General features: G+C 38.5%; 1 protein-coding gene across 3 annotated transcripts in view; it reads right to left on the bottom strand.

Annotated features, from left to right (window-relative positions):
* LOC131471417 (CUB and sushi domain-containing protein 3-like) overlaps positions 1-18,547 on the bottom strand; it is a 193,968-nt gene that overhangs the window by 71,479 nt on the left and 103,942 nt on the right. For all 3 annotated transcript variants that reach the window (XM_058647955.1, XM_058647957.1, XM_058647956.1), the window contains exons 32-36: positions 8,132-8,245; positions 7,439-7,534; positions 6,964-7,167; positions 505-629; positions 247-343 (exon numbers count right to left, since the gene is read on the bottom strand). In XM_058647955.1, coding sequence (XP_058503938.1) covers positions 247-343; positions 505-629; positions 6,964-7,167; positions 7,439-7,534; positions 8,132-8,245 — 636 coding nt within the window. The remainder of the gene's footprint in view (positions 1-246; positions 344-504; positions 630-6,963; positions 7,168-7,438; positions 7,535-8,131; positions 8,246-18,547) is intronic.

Raw genomic sequence — 18,547 nt, 5'->3', positions numbered from 1 at the left:
GGGGTGGCTTGTGTCTAGATGTTGCAAGAGCACAAGTATTGTCGTTTGAGGCAACCCCACATTTGTAACATTCCAGATAATTTTCTTTCTCTTTTCTCCTTAAACAGGTTTTTAGAGAGCGTTCTCCGAGGATATGCCAAATGTAATCAGTCCCATCACCACATCATCCTGTTGCTAAGGCCCTGTGAAGTCTGACTGAAATACAAGAGGGAGCTGACAACGGAAATTCAGTTGTATCAGATTTACCTGAGTAGCTACCAAGCCTTGGAGCATTGCTGTCAACTCCATCAAAAAAATCAAGTGAGTCCCAGTTGTGTTCTGTGGAAAAGGTCACAACTTGGATCTGAAAAAAGAAAGAGACCACAAATGAAATTGTAAAAAGAACACAGAATACACAGAAGAAACAAAGAACTTGAAGTTAATCTGCAAAATAATAATCTAATGTATGTCTGTAATATACAATCATAAGTGATAACACTAAGGGCTAAATCTGTGTTCTCTCACTTGGATGCCGGCTCCCTCAGGAACTGAGATTTTCCAAGCGCAGTTCAGATAGTTGGCGTATGATTCTGGGTATCCAGGGGAGAGGATAGTGCCTCGTCTTTCAGTTAACACTCCACCGCAGGGAACTAGACAAAAGGAGAGAAAAGAGTGAGCAGGGGTGGCCAGCTGTCCAGGGGTGGAATCTCATGACAAAGCCAGCAATAATATGTTCTCAGAGTCAGAATGAAAGACCAGTAGAGATGAAATGAATATAGTGCAAATTGCGTCCTGCGTGCGTGTTATGTCATAGTTAAGAGTTGAGTGTGTGTGTGTTTGGGCAGGGAGAGGTGTGATGTAAGCCACAGCTCTTCGATTTTGGAAGCTCTTCCTCAGTCTGCTTCCATTTTCTTCCATTTGCCAAGTGCCAGCAGTTCAAACAGGGAATGTCCAGGGTGTGTGCTGTCCGTGTCAGTGGCTTTCTTCCTTTGTCGACTGGTATATACAGTTTCTAGGTGTAAAAAAAATAAATGCATTCTTGTCCATACAGTATGTTACTTTAATGTTATATTGGTGGTTTGGCTTTGATGCACACACGTATCACTTGCTGAGAAAATATTTCAACCCTCACATGTAAATTTTATCTTATTGTTTATCCATGAATTGCATCTTTCATTGGAAAATAAAAACTACCTCTCTATGCACACTTTGTGTCTTACAGTGACACAAGTCACTGTCGCGCATCAGGCACTATGATAAAAAGGGACAAGAGCAGCTATACATTTTCTTTATTGCATTTCAGATTGGGGGCAATTGGCTTCGTGTGCAACCTGCCAAGTTGTACACTGCGTTTGGCTCTATTTTTTATTCATTAAGGATTGTGGTAACTCAGCCTTGCAGGCCACAATCCTTTGGCTTATCGTACTCAACAAAACAGAACTAAATGCTTTCCTCTCCTTTCGTAATAGGTTGATTCCAAGTGTACACCCTCAGGACTTGTGGACTGAGGCTCTGAGGACTTTAGGAAGGATAGTGGAAGACTGCAAGGCTTCATGAGCCACTAACAGATTGGCCCTCTGGTCTATTTACTCATTGCTGTTGAAACATTTGAGGTAACTACAATGCACAATATTACTTGCATCATGTTCTGTTGCTCGTTGATCAATTGTCTTACCCTGCATTTACCTGTTATTACAATGATTGGATGGTATGGATAACTGATTTAAAGACTACAGTAAAATGCTTTTGTATTATCTCTAAACATATTTCTGTATCACGTTGTGTTTGAAATAAAATTGGGCTTAAATCCATCGTCAATCCACGTGTTTTAACAGTCATGTAACAAGTGTTTCTTGGTTTTTCTAAAGATATAATTGAAGGTTAAAAAAACCAACAAACCTCATCTGCTTCCTTTTATATCCGACTCAGTAACTGCAGTATCAGCCCTCTGATATTCAAGGTAAGCTAGTATTTGTATTGAGGATATCTGTCTCAGAGCAGAGGAGGTACAATATGTTCTCAAAATGAGGAATCAGATGCTATTCGTCAAGGACAAGGTTTTTCCAAGTAAAGGTCAATAGGAATCAGTGTTTTTGAGTTCCATCTGCAACCCGAGGGTTTGACGTGAAAGACAAGAGACATGGAAAACAAGAAAAATATAATATGCTAAGACGGCAGAAAGTGGAAAAAAGTGAGCTTTCAGTTGCCACAATATCGAGCTTTTCAACATTTTAAAAGGTGATACAATTTTAAACATACTCAGGGAATATTGCCAAAGTGACTTGCCAAAGTACATTTCCCACTGAGAAACATATTATAGAAAATTAGCTCAACCTTTCAGCAGTGACACAACAGAGCAATAACACTTCCATTTCATGTCAATCTGTAGCTAACTCATGTCACATGTACAGTATTTAATATTGGAATTGATGAAGTTCAGCATCACAACTGAAGGAGAGCAGTTTGACCTGAAAGTGAGAGATGAAGTAAGTGATGATTAACCTGACTATAATTTGTCAGTTATCTTTTTTTTCCCCCTTGTTTTCTGTTTATAATTTCCTGCTGCCTCTCCAAAAATCTATCTTGAGTGAAAAGCTCCACAGTGCAAAGACTGTTTCTCATTAGAGGTTTAATAGTTCTCATCTCCGCAAAGGTCTGAGCAGTAATTAATACTATTCCAAGAATACAGACTCCTTCCAGGGAAATGTCCCAGTGATTCAGCATAATTTAAAAACTCCTCCCCTGAGCTGTCAGTTATCTGAATTGCTGGAGCAAGATTAGAAATCATGACACTCATAAAATACTTCCCACCCCTTTTCAACCCGTGTCAGACTCATATGTCAGTTGCTGTAGGTAGATCACGCACACACTACCACCACCTGAACAGAGACTGTTCAAAAAACCCCAAATCTTTAATCTAAAAATCAAATCTATCTGAATATCAAATGTGTGTGAGTGCATTTTTATATTATATTTATGTAATAATATGATTGTGTAGTCTAAAAAGCTTGTTTTATGACCAAAAGCTGATTCAATTCTCGGATTACATTGTTATTGTGTAACAGCAAACTATTTACAACAATGCTTTCTAAAATTCCATGTTACAGCATCATATGTTTTTCTCTTGATTTTATAATGGTACACTGTGAAGCCAACTATTGCAAACCCATTTCTCCCAAAATTATACAGCTTAAGTGGGTCTGAATAAAAATGCTTATTGCTACCATACTCAGAGAAAATTGTGTTATTGGAGGTTTAAACAAATAGCCCATATTAGGCCAAATATGTTATGGACAATATAGTTAGCAAAACAGACCAAAATCACAGTTTAATGACTATAAACTATTTGGAAAACAAGCAATGGGTAGTGATATTTATGTAGTGGTAGAATTTGTGATGCTTTCGTGCTTGATTAAAAAATGTACTAAATACAGTGAAATAGGCAGTAGTATCCACTTTCATTATAGAAAATGTAGTAAATCCCAAAAGAAGCATGACCCCGGGCGTAGCTCCTAGAGACACTTCAGCCTGCAATGAGACACTTAAAATTGCCGTAAGCAACTTTTAAATATAAATGAATGTCCTTCAGATTTAAGCCACTGCCAGAAGAGCTCATACAATACTGATCAAGTCCATGTTTGGAATTTTGTGCGGCTCATTCAAGGAAGCCATTCGTTTTACATAAAGACTGAAGGAGGCAAGGCAACAGCAACATGGCGCTAGTGTGGCTGAAAATGTAAAGTGTAAAGCTGAAAAGTACCCACACAAATAATAAATGCTACACGCACAGGCACATTTTTAGTTTTTAACACTTTTGAAAGTGTTCAAGCCAACACTGAATTCCATAGTGTGGGCAAACAGAGTATGAATCATGACAATCTGTGATCTTATGTAATGCTGGATACACATATATATATACACATAATCCCAAGTAACTCAACAGCCTGTCTCTCTGTTATGCAGGGAACAAACCAATTGTAAATTGTTGCAATCCATCAATATTTATTTCAACCTATAAAGACACCCCCGCCCCCCCCCTTTTTATTTTAGATGTTTCACTATATCAATTGATTCCACCATTAAAACTTCACTCTTAAAAATCCATGGTCAACCGCATTACTTTAAATTATGAAAGCTTCTTATAAAAGTACTTCGTCAAATTCTAAATGAAACAAACCAAAATGTCTATTTTCTATTTTCAAAAGGGGCCGGCTAAACATTATACATCTACTCAGGTGAAGCTAATTAAATTGCAATAAAATGTTGTGTAAGCCAAGTTAATGCCAAAAACCATAATTCACCGGCTTTATGAGAACATGAGCAGAACAAGTGTTGCATGACAAGCCAAGTCAATCACAGCTGGACAAGGAGCTGGAAATGAGTCCTTTGAAACACAGGTAACTCACAGGAGAGCATAGCGGATATGTCATATCTCATAAAGATGGCTTGAGTAATTGAGTATATTGTTTTTGTTGAAGCTTCCATGAAACTATAGCCATCATTCTGGACATGCACTGTGCTGCTGGGGGGGTTGCAGCCAGATTCAATATCCACACAAATCTACATGTTTAAAATGGAACTGCACATCCCACTACTATTCCCTTACTATTTGGCAGTAAACTCTGGTGAACACTGACTTGAAATAACCTGCGCTCGCTGCCTAAACCTGGCTGGAGGTTGCTCGCTGACACGAGGCTGGACCCAAGGTAGACATGTGGGTGTCTTTGTCACACGCATGTCTTTCAATAGGTGAATATGCTTGGTAACGGCGTGTGCAGACAAGGCGTATTTACGTATATGTTGGTCTATGCATAAGGGAATTAATTATTTCAGATTGACTTATCCGTCAATAAAGTCGGCAAGTCGTAGAAAAAGACAGTGATGAAGATCTCTCCCAACTGGCTCTAGTCTGCACCCAAAGGTGTGCTTCCCCCCCCCCCGATTCTGCTTGTTCTAAACAAAGGTCACCGTCCCCGTCATACCCGCTCTCAGGGCTCGACTTGTCGGCTTGTGCCACATAACATGTCGACTTGTGCCGTCAACACAACAGCTTTTCTGTTAATGCCCTACTATGCACGAGGATGGTTCTGTGTATGCTATAAAACCCAAGTGAAGTGATACTGTTCCCTTCAGGACAAGGTCAACACAGGCCATTAAAAATGTTGCTGGAAATCTATGGCTCCCACATAATGGCCAGTTCCTTGGAATTTCTGTTAATGTCAAAATAAATGTAATGAACTTTTATATATATAGAAATGTCATCTCATTATATGATATCACATGTCTAATTTTGATATTGAGTTGCTGTCTTTATCCACCAGGAAGTCAAATATATGTTGACATGCTGATGTTATTGCAGTGGATATCTCAATGCAATATAAAAAAAATTGCATCCACCTATGAGCAAATGAAAAAGGTGGTAAAACATCCTGTTAAGCCTTTGTCTCTAATGATATTTAATATTGTTTAAATGAACAGACTACAAACTCTGATGCATCACTTTCAGCTATGGTGAAAGTAATAATAGGTAATTAAGATACTGACAGGAAGTGACTTCCGTACCGACTTTACCAACACTTTACAACAGACAGATTGGAGGCATGTTTCTGGTCACTCAGCCAACTTCAAATGTTTGGTCTCCTTCTTCCTCTGTGGTAAATGTTATTATTTTAAATGCTTCACTGTGTTCACCAGCTACAGAAGGCACTAACTGCGTGTGTCTGTTTTTGTTGTTGAGCAGGTAGTGTACCGTGGGATTTCAGGACTCCTCGCTGGAATCAGCAGCTGTTCTGCTGCACTGAAAGCAGTGAGAGTGAACCAACTCAGTAAAGTTGCAGCTGGACAGGTGAGCTGTCAGCTGAGACAAAAACTCAATATGATACTCTCTAAAGGTGAGTTACTTATTTCACACAGTCATTTCAGATTATTGTTATTGTATTATTATAATAATAATAATAATAATAATAATAATAACAACAATAATAGAATTAAAGGTAGGCTTTATTGTACGGTACTGTGCACATGAAGTCTAATGCATTATCCCTGTGTTTCTAATATTTTTATACCTCCATTTGCATACAATATGGGGTGATAGTTTTAATGTTGTGTTTAATTGTATAAGTTTTAAAAAAAAGCTATTAAGGATATACTGCAACTAACGATTATTTTCACAATCGATTAATCTGACGATTATTTTCTCGATTAATTGTTAGGTCCATAAAATATCAGAAAACCTTAAAAAATGTTGATCGGTGTTCGTCAAACCTGGAAATTATGATGTTCTCAAATGTCTTGTTTGTCCACAAACCAAAATGATTCACTTTTATTCATTTTAATTTGTCTTTGTTATCCAGAGCGAAGAAATTAAGAAAATATTCACATTTAAGAAGCTTAAACAATCGGAAATCTTGTTTTAATCATGAAAAAAGCTTCAAACCGATTAATAGCTTATCAAAATAGTTGTCGATTAATTTAGTTATCGATTAAAAATCGATTAAGCATTTCAGCTCTAGTTCAAACATATAAGCTCACCTATTGTAGACCTATCTGTGAGTGACGTTCTCTCAACAACCAATAATTAGGTATTCCTTTGAATTTTGTATGGCATTTAACATGTGGAAGATTACTTGTGTTGTGGTCAAACCAAAATTACATTTTATTTCATTTTGCAGTCTAATAGTATTGTGTCATTATTAAAATTGTTTCACATTTGTTATTTAACAGAAATCCTTCTCCCTTGGTATAAAATGTATGTGACACTTGTTTGTTTGTCGTGGCCTCTTCCTTTCTGTCTGAACTATCTAGACCAGAGATGCTTTGCTACGGGTGACAGACATTAGTATCAGTAATGACGAGGAAAAGCAGACATCAAAAAAATGTTTGCACCTGCTCCCCCTTTTTGAATCTGTGTGCATGTGAGAGGGTCTGAGAGACAGAGAGCACATGCAGAGGATGAAGAGAGGAAAGGAGAATGAGGGCGCTTACCAACACATGTGGGCACAGTGCCGTTCCACTGGGCTAGAGCACTGGGCACGGCCTCACACCTGATGGCGTTGGAGCCGTGCAGTGTGTAACCTGGACTGCATTCAAATAGCACCACCATTCCGATGCCAAAGTCGTTCCCTATCCGCTTCCCAAACCGGGGCTCGGGGACCGAGCTACATTGACTGGCACTTGTCCGGGGGACAGCTAGGGATAAGATGGGAGGAAGCGAGCACAAGAGAAAGAAACAGAAAGACAAAGAGTGGTGAATGGGTGTGTGGTATGTACAAAGACAACCAGGAGCCACTGCTCTGACATGATAAACCATTTCACTCCAACCTGCTCTGCTCAGTCATGTCCAGCCACATCCAACAGCACTCTGTCGAGGAGCACTTATGTGTGTTTCAAAACACACATAAGTGCAACACAACGGTCACACATCACAATTTTGGAAACAGATCAAAAAAAGCGTTCTTACCTTGGTAAACAAAATGAAATCCTTTTGCAGTTTCTGTTCCATTGGTAGTAAACGTGAGCGTTATCTTGTTGCCTGAACTTAAAGGAAGTGTCTCTCCTAAAAAATACAATCAAATGAAACCTTAACACAATTGAATATCATGAAAATTATTATACATAAATATACCCTTGATACAAAAGGAAAAGCATTGCTTTGTAAGTATCATGTGATTCCATCTTGTTTGCAAATGTAAATTAGATTTAAGTGCAGGTTGATGTGATTGATGGTGCATTTTCAGTGTTGCTGTACAATGAACATTTTAAAATGAACCATTGTTTACATTGTTTCAGTCTAATCATGCATCGTGTGGTAACATCTTACACTAGGTGGTTTGCTTTTGTTATTTTAATTGGGATCGCAGGAGTTTATTCAGTTGCAATCAGTGTGTGCACTATACCATTGTGTTTCTTTACACAGAAATGTAAGAAAGAGAATTATTTTAATTGTAGAATAAGTCGGTATACAGCTGTTTGTATTCTAGACTTTTCATTTCTCAAATAAAAACAGTTATTTGATTTGACATCAGATGAGAGATAGACATGTTCTCCTGCAGAGTAAAATACTTTCATCCACAGGGCTGCAACTCATACTGTACCTATATGAGCTAACAGCATAAATAAAATAAGACAGTTGACTTAAGGGCTATGTTTTTACCTGAATGTGATCCATATATGGAGGAGAGCAGAGCTGAGTCTGCAGATGATCCATCATAAATCTCGACCACATCACTGTTCAAAGTCTGGAAAACCACAAACTGGCCAAACAGCACTGCAACAAAGTAGAATGGAGACAAAGAACCGAGTAAGAAAAGGGTAAATAAAAACAACGATAGTGGATTTTGTGGCAATCAAAAATGTTCAGCCTTGAGCCCGTTTCATTGTTCATTGTTTTCATTGTCCTTAGAAGTCAATTACCAGGTAAGCTAGATTTAATTTAATGAATATAAATATTTTACGTTTCAATCTTTCAAAGCTTTCCTTTTAAAAACACCATTGTTTTGACTGAACTACTCAGCTTAAAGAGTCATGTACGCAGTGTAATTAAGAACACCTTTTACATTTCTCTTACACACACAGACTTAAAATAAAAGGAAAATCTATTAAGCAAATCTCAAGTGTCTTTGGTAAATTTGACTTTGCCAATCTGACATGCCTAGTTTGTTTAAAAACACTGCTGACATTAACACATGCAATGGCAGCACAGTTGTTCACTTGTTTCACAAGGAAGTGGACAGAATGCAGTATGTAATGAACCTCAATGTAATGGACCAATTCAATTCACATGAAGGGAGACTTATTTTCCATTTATTCTGAATTTGTTGGTTCCACTGTTCATTGAACACACTTTTAATTGCTCGCGTAAATATGTGGTGCCACCTATAGCAACAATTAACTGTCTGTTTCAAACCATTTTAATACAGGTGAAATGTTTTCCACATTAGCACCATTTACAAAACATGATACGGGTTTGCTTTATTTCATTAGTGATGGTGAAATGTTGACGAATCACAAACAAGAGAAAACCATATCATTTAATGAGTTCTGCTGTGTGTGTGTGTGCGTGCGTGCATGCACAAGAGAGACAGAACCTGAGGATATTGGAATGCTTAAGTTATTTTCCCTTTGTGCTGAGAAATGTTGTCCAATTTTTTATGGATATAAACCAGCTCTGTCACTTTGCAGCAAGGAGATGTTAACACATCACAAGCCTTGTATCCACAGAGACTCGGCATGGACCTAAATGGGATCTGTTTGTCAAGTCCTCAAAATATCAATTTCACAATAATGTTGAAACACCAACACTAAGTATAGAGTTTTACAAATTAGCATACACCAATCTGATGTAGACCTTTCTGTGAGATTTTAAGACAACTAATAATTAGGTATTCCTTTGAATTATTTTTCTCTTTTTTTTTTACTGATGATACTGCATTTACTGATACTACATGTATTACATTTGATACTGCATTTATTACATTTGATCTTTTTTGTAGTCTAAAATGCTGTGTCACTATTAAAAATTCAGTGCTTTTTTCTTTTCTTTTTACCTTAATAAGAAAAAAAAAGTCTATGGGGAAATATCAGAAATGTCTCAGGTGCAGGAGGAGCATATACAGTATATTCGATCGGCAGCAGCTGGAAACTGAGCTTCAGTATCAGCAGGAGAATGAGTAAATCATTTTATACTCTAGGTTACAAGGGCAGACTGCTAGCAGAGGTAATGAAGAAGAACCAGAGCAGCATCTATCCAGACCGGAGTGATATTTGCAGGTATGATTATGCTGATTAATGTACTGCAGCGGACATATAATTAGCTACCTAGGCAGCAAACTGACATTATTAGTGTTCTTTCATTTTGTGAACGCTTTTTGGTCATTTGCTCCACAAGCTGACAGTATCCAATTCCGCGTACATCAGCATTTTTTTGAGTTGTCTCATTACTCATTTAAAGGCAGGGTTGGAGATCCTGGAAAAACTGGAACTTGGAATTCAAACGTCCAAGACCCTTTCTTCAAAATTCCCTCCACAGGAACGCGCAATGCTTGTTCACAAAGAGCGTCGGTTTCACACAGATTCGGTGACGCCAACTTTTTTGGGATACTTAAGTGACAACATGATGCCGAAAAACATCAAATGCTTCCAGTTGTTGCCACCGTTCAAATTTTTCTATACTCCTGTCCATTATTTCAAATAAATTGCCTTTACTTAATGACATGTCAAATGAGATTATAGTTTATCACAAAAGCCATAATTAAATCTTATCCTCAGTATAAAGCAGGGAGTGAAACTACTAAAACATGTGATATTGAGCTTAAAAATTAATTAATGAATGTCCTGATTTAATTTTCCAATTAACTGTTGGTGTGTGTGTGTGGGGGGGGTCTCAATGGATAAGAATGGTTGGATTATGACCTGAATCTTGTCCTCGGAGTTTTTATCTATATTGCGGGTGTTTCAGTGAATATGAATTGTCAGCTGTTGTATATCATTTTAATTATCCAGTTTGTTGAGGACTGATTGAAAAAGATAAATAAAGTCATAGCTTTAGCATATAAAGACATTTTGCTGTTCTTTTTAATAAGCGTTATCAAACCACACATCTATTCATCCATCCAGTTCTCATATTTGTCAATTTGTGCACTAAGCAGTATTCTGAATAATCAATAATAAAAACGGCAGAAGTTGCCGTCAACAACATTTCATGGCATAAAAAGTAATATGTTTAACAGTTTTGAAATTGGCTGACCTAACTGGTCAGTCAATGTTAACTGTCCTATGGTAACTGCAGTATAATTGGGCCATGTTGTGACGAACAGGTTTCAAATAGCTGAAACTGCTAACTCAAAAACAGGAACCAGCTGTTTTCACCCTGTAATAGCTCTCACCAATGGGATGGCTACATTCATGTGCCTTCAGGCAAAATACACAAAATATCCACCTGAAAAGGTGTTTACAAAGCACTGGTAATTGATGCAAAGATAAAAAAGAATGGCAGCATATGTTTGTCCTGACTATGAATTATGTAGGAGCTTCCCATCATCTTCACTTTATATCAGTGTGGATCTCCTCTGGCAGGTAACATCACAGACAGCACTGTAAACCATTATACCCACACACACAACCAAGGGAGACATGAGTGAGAGAAAAAGAGAAAATAAAACTGAGAGACTAAATGCTCCTGAACAGCCACTGCAGACACTGCTGTACCTTGTGTCCCAAGAGATGGCAGCTTGGACCAACTGCAAAGCCAGCAGCTAAATGACATTAGTGAAGATGTGAAGCAAGAAGAAAGTAGGAAAATTGGGGATGGATGTCACATACGCCATGTTTTTATAATAAGGGTGCCTTACTTCTTTTGTGTGACATAAAATAGATTGAACAGCAAAGACAAATGACAAACCAAAAACACTGACAGAGCAGAAAAACAAAAATTCAAATGTGGACACAATCACGCACACACAGAGAGAGAGAGAGAGGGAGAGAGAGAGTGCAGCACAGGCAGAGCTGTTCCTTTATCTGTTGAGTAGTGAGAACGCCTATGGCTGAACTAGAGCCTGAATAAGAGATGATTTTACCCTTAGGGACAGCTCACTGCTGTGGTATTAGCATACCAACGCTGTGCTGTGTGAAAGAAGCTACACACCCCCTTTGTGAACACACACACACACAAACAAACTCAGAAGCACATTTACACAGTCTCACAAGCGCAGTGTCGCTCATTTCTACCTCTAATCCAAAGCCAGCCATGCGTGACTCCAATCTGCCCCTTTGCTGTAATCACATCCAGATATTAAGTCAATAAATCACTGTAAACTTGTTACCCTAATTTATGCAGGAACATGATGAATCTTTTGTCCTCTGGGCCTAGTCATGGTTCTATACACTTGGACAATGGACAGCGCTTTCATGTCTGCATCTTCACCTTGAATTATCCTGAAGCAGTTAAGCTGCTTTGATCCCATACCTCATTGCGTATTAAATTGTGATATTAGCACTTCGCTGTATTTGATGTCACTTTGCCTGTTGGACACTGATAATGCAAAAATTTACAATTACAGGTCGATTTTCCTTTGATAAGATGAACATCTATTTTTGGGTAACTTCTAGGTGTCATTTTGAAAAATGTGACAATAGGGTTTTAATATTGTCTACTAACCTTGGTGGTTTCTACTAGATATTAATGGAGCCAAGGGGATGTTAAAATAAATCAAGTGATTAAAGCAATCAAGTGGTCATATATTAGAGTCATTTACAGAAATGGATGGATTGTAAGAAGAGCTCAGTCATAGGCAGTCAACACTTCAATATTAACTTGAGAAGATATACTTTACAAAACATGGGGTGAAAGAAGAGACTTGCTTCTAAACTGTTCCTTTAGGAAAGGATTAAATAAAATGACAGTTCCCACTACTTGGTTTATTCTGAGTCAATACACAGGGTTACTGCAGATATTTACTAGTACATTCACACAGTGAAAATCCATTGCCAACACATCTCAAAAGCACTCTATTGGGCTGGGACCTGGAAAAAGTGCAGGTTGGTGAAGTAAATTAAAATCACTGTCATATTCCTGGAACCATTTTAGGCTGACGAGTGCTTTGTGACAAGACTCGGTCTCCTCCTGGAAGTATCCATTTTTAAAAGACGAGGACTGTGGTGCCGGATTGATGCGCCTAGTCGGTAACAATGTCTAAGTATGCTGTGGTGTCTGAATGACGCTCAGGTGGCAGAGTAATACATGTCAACATCTCTAAACCATTAGTCTACAACAAACAACCTGTGCTGCATGTACCTGGCAGACAAGTCTATTTTTCAGTTCAGTCCAGGTCCAATGGGTGGCTTTTGAACCCCGGTGTTTTTGATTCTGGAGTATTTGAAAATAAAAAGTAAGTTTGCATTTCATGTCTGACGCAATCTGACTTATTATATTTCATATTGATATTTGTATTCATTTTAAATGTTCACTATATTCTATGACTATTCAGAACTGCTGATGGGTCCGAATCACTAGGTTTATTTTTGATTGGTGTTATCAATGTTTGCAGAGAAGCGCTACAACCAATCAGCGCAACAAAAAGAAAAATACTGTCCAGTCCATCTAAGACCGATTCCATACTAGAACAGATCTCTCAACAACGGCAGCAGCAATCTTGCTTATAAATAAAAATGCACTCCCATTGGGGGAGTGCATTTTCCCTCTTCCAGTCATCATATCAAACCCATCCCATTTTAGATAAACGGTTGTGACTGGCCTGACCAGTCTTACGATGGATGGTAATCGGTATGAAAGGAGCAGGGCAAGACCCATCTGTGAGAGCGAGTGAATGTGAGCTGCAGGACTGCAGAAACCAAGTTTACTCTGGTAATACACTATCACATAGCTTTGCTTTTGTAAAAAAAACAAAATAATTATCTAGATAATACTTATCTAGATACGGCTCACTGGGCTTCTCTGAGAAGTCAGAAATTAATCAAGCATAACGTTCAACCACTAAAACTAATTTTTCTGTCCAGGAATGCAAGTAAATAACTATAATTTGACATCTTTATCAAGAAATAAGAATACGCTTTACTATAATTTATTCCTTTTTTGTAAAAAAGTACATTTGAAAATTCATGGATCATAATAACAATTATAGTTTAACATTAAAAATATCATTTTGGTTAAAGGGCTTCTACATAGTGGCATATTAACCATTACAGAAACATAAAACATGATTTGATAATTACCAATGCTGTTCATTTAGTGCAGCTGTGGCTGTGGGTGGTGGTCTAAGACATTTTAAGCACTCAATATATGAAAGAAACCAGTGGCACATCAGTGGAAATTAAGAAATGAATGGCTACATCAGATTAGTGCAGTTCATATTGTGCCCAACATAACATACCTAATAAGAACATGTCAGGCCAGAGAGTGGATTTAGGGACTGGCTCTCAGTTTGACTAAATGTGCATTTATTAAGCTAAAAAAAAATACCAGAGAATGTGTTAGAGAGATGGCCACAGAGCACAAGGGCAGCAGAGGCAGGAAAACAGACAACATATCTGATTGGCTTGGTGCTATCCAGGCCCCGCTGTTGTAAACTTGGGTTTTCATTGCTTCTTTTTGGGATGGAGTGCTTTCCCCATCAAATACCACAGGCATATACTGCAGATCAGATAGGATCATTACAATACAACAAAGAAGGGAAATGTCATAATCTTAGAAAGGCTCCTTCAGTCTCCATCTCTCCTTCCTCTGCTATTTAATCTTTCAGAATGAACGAACATGGCCAACACTTGTATTTTGTGTGTAGCTGAAGTCTTATCATAAAACACGTTTGCCAGCCCAGCAAGAACCTCTGCACCAAGAACCCCCTCATCTTGCTTACACATGCAGGTTGCAAGAGGGAAAAAAAAACCTGTGTCCTTGTTTTTCTATAAGATGTGACAAAGAAGTTGCTGAGTCGTTCAATTCGGAAAATGTGAAATGAAAATGATCAGATTTCCAATGAACTTCAATGAAATTAATCTCTGAACATCTGCATTGCTTCTTATGAGTTTTGTTAATTGACAGCATGTCTTTTCTAACCTGCACGAGTGTATAATGCTTATAAAAAAAAATCTGTTGCTAATGAAACACTCTGCTCCTGACATGTCTGTGGGTTATGTTCATCAGTAGTGTCACTTTTAATCACAGAAAGACCTCACTACATGTAGCTCATTGCGAAATAAACACAACAAAAACAAGTACCTTACCAGAGTGTCTGGTAATTAATATTTAAAAATTAAATAAAACTTCAATAAATAACTGTATATAATAACTATAACCTACCATTATATTGTATCTATTGCAATGCAGCAAAGGCCCAAAGTCCTGCATGAACCCCTTTTTCTCACATAGCTGATTTAAAAACCACCCTATAATATATATACACATTATATTACATGGCACAGCTTCAGATGTAAATACTTATAATTATCTACCAACACGACCAGGTTGGTACGTTTGACTCAACAGGTTCCGGCATTGAATGAAAACCTTTTCCATATCTTCCTTGACTAGAATTAGACCTAAATTTAGCCAAGGAGAGACTAATGATGCATCTGGTTCATCTCTTCCCTATAACATTTGATTCACAAGAATCCATCAATCCCACAGAATTCATTCCATCAAAATTCAGTTTATGACTTATCTGTGTGCCACTTGTAACAGTGAGACAGACCCATACTGAACCATTTGCCAGCTGATGTTACTGTTATCACCCACAATCAACAACAGCACAGCTTACCCGACAACATCCTCAAATTGCAAGACTCACGGAACAGATTATGTGTTTGTGTTATGCGACACCATGATCCTGAAATAGAGGATTTATGATTAACTATTCAAATTTATATTAAGTGGTTCTACTGCAGCAATTCAATTTTATTACATTTAATTCACGTATGGCTTACACTCGACAAAGCCTAGCCAGCAAACAAGCTCTCAAACTGTGTTGACAAGGCAGTTTTGGTGGCGTATTCATCAAAAAGTATAAAGTCATAACAGGCTCTTGTTTTCAGGTACCCAGTGGAAGATGATCAGTGCACCTTGACCACCTGGTCTTGATCTCCCTCTTACTATCATCTGAAATGTGTTGAAGCAGAAGCAACTTTAATCACAAAAACCTTTTCCCATCGCAGCGTTTGTGCATCTTCACCAATTTCCCCATGTCCGAGTCCTGCCTTTAAACAGGATTCAAAACTTTGAAACTGCACATTCTTGAAAAACAGGTGCAAAGAAATGTATCAGGCGATAAGTAGAACTAATTATTTTCTAATTGTCAAATTTCACAAAAACACAGATAATTCAGGATAAACGTTATGTACATGTAGAAAATGAAAAGAGGGGGAAACACAACATGTCTACTGATATATCCACTATAAGCATCATGTCATGCAGTGAAAATCAAGTGCTTACGTCACTGCACTGTAATGCAAGCCCACCGTATATTTACCCAAAGCCACAGCACATGTGCCTTTGGGCAAAATAAACACAAAGCAGAGTGTTTAACAGACTTAAAACCAAGGCATTCCAAAAAAAAGGCAACAAAACTGCAGCATATGTTTGTCCTTCTGGCTATGAATTATTGAAGAGCTACCTGTCGTCTTTGTTTTGTGGCAGCACAGTCCCTGCGAGGATCAGGGCCGTGACAGTATACAAGCCTCATTTACTGAAACCGGGGGGATTGTAGGACAGCACAGACGCATATATTTTTAATGACCTGTTATCACAGAGAAATTGCATCAACCCTTTTTCCGAGTGAAGTATGAGCATGGCTGCACCTTGGCACGCGCTGCATCCACTCCATTAGGCAACTATCTTGGGTAGAAACACCCCACTGTGGACTGAAAGTTGTATGTGACTCAACCCATAACCTCAGCACCAGCTTCCAGATCCTGCCTTCTGGGTATAAATATGCTGCCTGTGCATTCAAAATAAACATGGGCAGGGCCGGCTTCATCCCCTCTGCTTATTCACAAGAGTCCCCCTGCCCCCCCCCCCCACCACCACCTAAAATTGGACATGTGTTTACTACCTCCATCCACACGTACTTGCACACTATTCTCAGGGCACCACCAGCTTTGTTGTTTTTATGCCTGTCAAATTCTGTGATCACTGGCATTGGGATAGGAATGAAGTTACTGAACGTGGATAGACAACAAATGGTCAATGAGTTTAACTCATTCAACATGTGTATGTAATGCTCAAGCACGTCTTAAATAAATCTGCCCACAGCAGATAGTTTTCTGATATGAATTAGTAGGACAAACACAGGTTTTACCAGTGAGGGCAGGGTTCCACTCCAGGTTTAAGAGAGCCACTGTTGGGATTTTGTTCAAGCATCACGGTAATTCACACTAAATATTTAACATGTAGAAGCTGTTATTCTTCAGGAAAAACTACAAACATGTTTCCCATAATGTTATGTCTTCCAATTAGTGGGCTCAGTGGTAGAGCGAGTCCTCTTTCAACCAGAAGGGCAAGATTCAAAATTCCCAGCTTTGTTTGTAATGTGTCCCCGGGGCAAGACACTTCACCCCAGGTTGTGGTAGAACGTGAAGTACTGTATGAACGTGTAAGTGTATGTAAAGTAGCTTTGAGTAGTGAAGGTGGTATAGAAATACTTACACCAGTATGGTCATTATCCATTACATTACATGTCATTTAGCAGACACTTTTATCCAAAGCGACCTACAAATAAGTGCATTTCAACATTTGGGTACAAACAAGAGCTAGAACTAAGTAAGTGCTTCAAGTAAGCCAAACTATAAAGTGCCATCCATCCATCTTCTACCGCTTTATCCTCCACATGAGGGTGGCAGGGGTGCTGTGCCAATCTCAGCTGACATAGGGCGATAGGCGGGGTACACCCTGGACAGATCGCCAGTCCATCACAGGGACATAGAGACAAACAATCATCCACAGTCACACCTATGGCCAATTTAGAGTGTCCAATTTACCTGATCCCCAAGCCTGCATGTTTGTGGACTGTGCACCGGAGAACCCAGAGAAAACCCACGCACACACACACAGGGAAAAACATGCAAACTCCATGCAAAGAAGCCCTTATTCCGATCAGGTTACGAACCCCGGTCTTCTTGCTGCAAAGGCAAGAGTGCTAACCACTATACCACCCGTATGGCCCTATATGGCCATTAAATTGTTGCAAAAAAGACAAATCTAATGTGGCCTAAGACAGGTACATATGCACAGGTACAAACATAGTGTACACACAAAACACATTAACATACATCTTTCAAATCCTTATCTCTTAATATGGTTTGAACAGTTTTGACGATTTATTGATTCATTTACGATCTTCATTGTTTGTTACTGACCTGTGCAAATTGCATTTCCCTTGTGGAAAAAAACATTTTCTTTTTAACGTCTCGGTCACTCCTGGAGAGAAATGAGGAAGACGTAACTCGATACATTTCTGATTCAATTTTAACTGAACTTTTTGTTTAGCTATAATCTCATTGTACTTGTTTAGCCCTCGCCAGAGTCTTATTTGATGAGGAACACACACCACTGGACTTAAATGATGGGTACACAGGAAATCATCGACATAACGTGCAATTAAGTCACTGTAGTCTCACACACACACACACACACACACACACACTGTGTAAGCATCTTTGGAGCCCCATGGCAAAAAAACTCCTTTCAAGTCAAATTTGGACCAGAGTAAAGTTCATTTTAGAGTATACTGTTTATATTGTAAGCTGAGGAACAGTGACAAGGTTATGTTTTTTTTGTGGGGGATGTAGTTAGTCGTGTACTATAGTGCCCTAAGCATAATTTTACTCTCCAGCAAACATTGCTGATGAGTCAACAATCAGCCCCCGGGGTCAATGTTATTATGATCTTACTCAGCAGCACTCTGTTTCACACTCCCTCTTCTCTCATTCCTGTCTCGCTCATTAGAACTCTCTCACTCATTATCACACTCTACATCTAAATTGTTCTCCCTGAGACTTTCACATTCCGCTAAGATCTATGTGCCTCCATCTCCTTGTTAGAATCTCTCCCTTTACCTCTTGC

Source organism: Solea solea, chromosome 13 (assembly GCF_958295425.1).
Source record: "Solea solea chromosome 13, fSolSol10.1, whole genome shotgun sequence".
Taxonomy (NCBI): domain Eukaryota; kingdom Metazoa; phylum Chordata; class Actinopteri; order Pleuronectiformes; family Soleidae; genus Solea; species Solea solea.
This window is presented reverse-complemented; position numbering and strand designations above follow the sequence as displayed.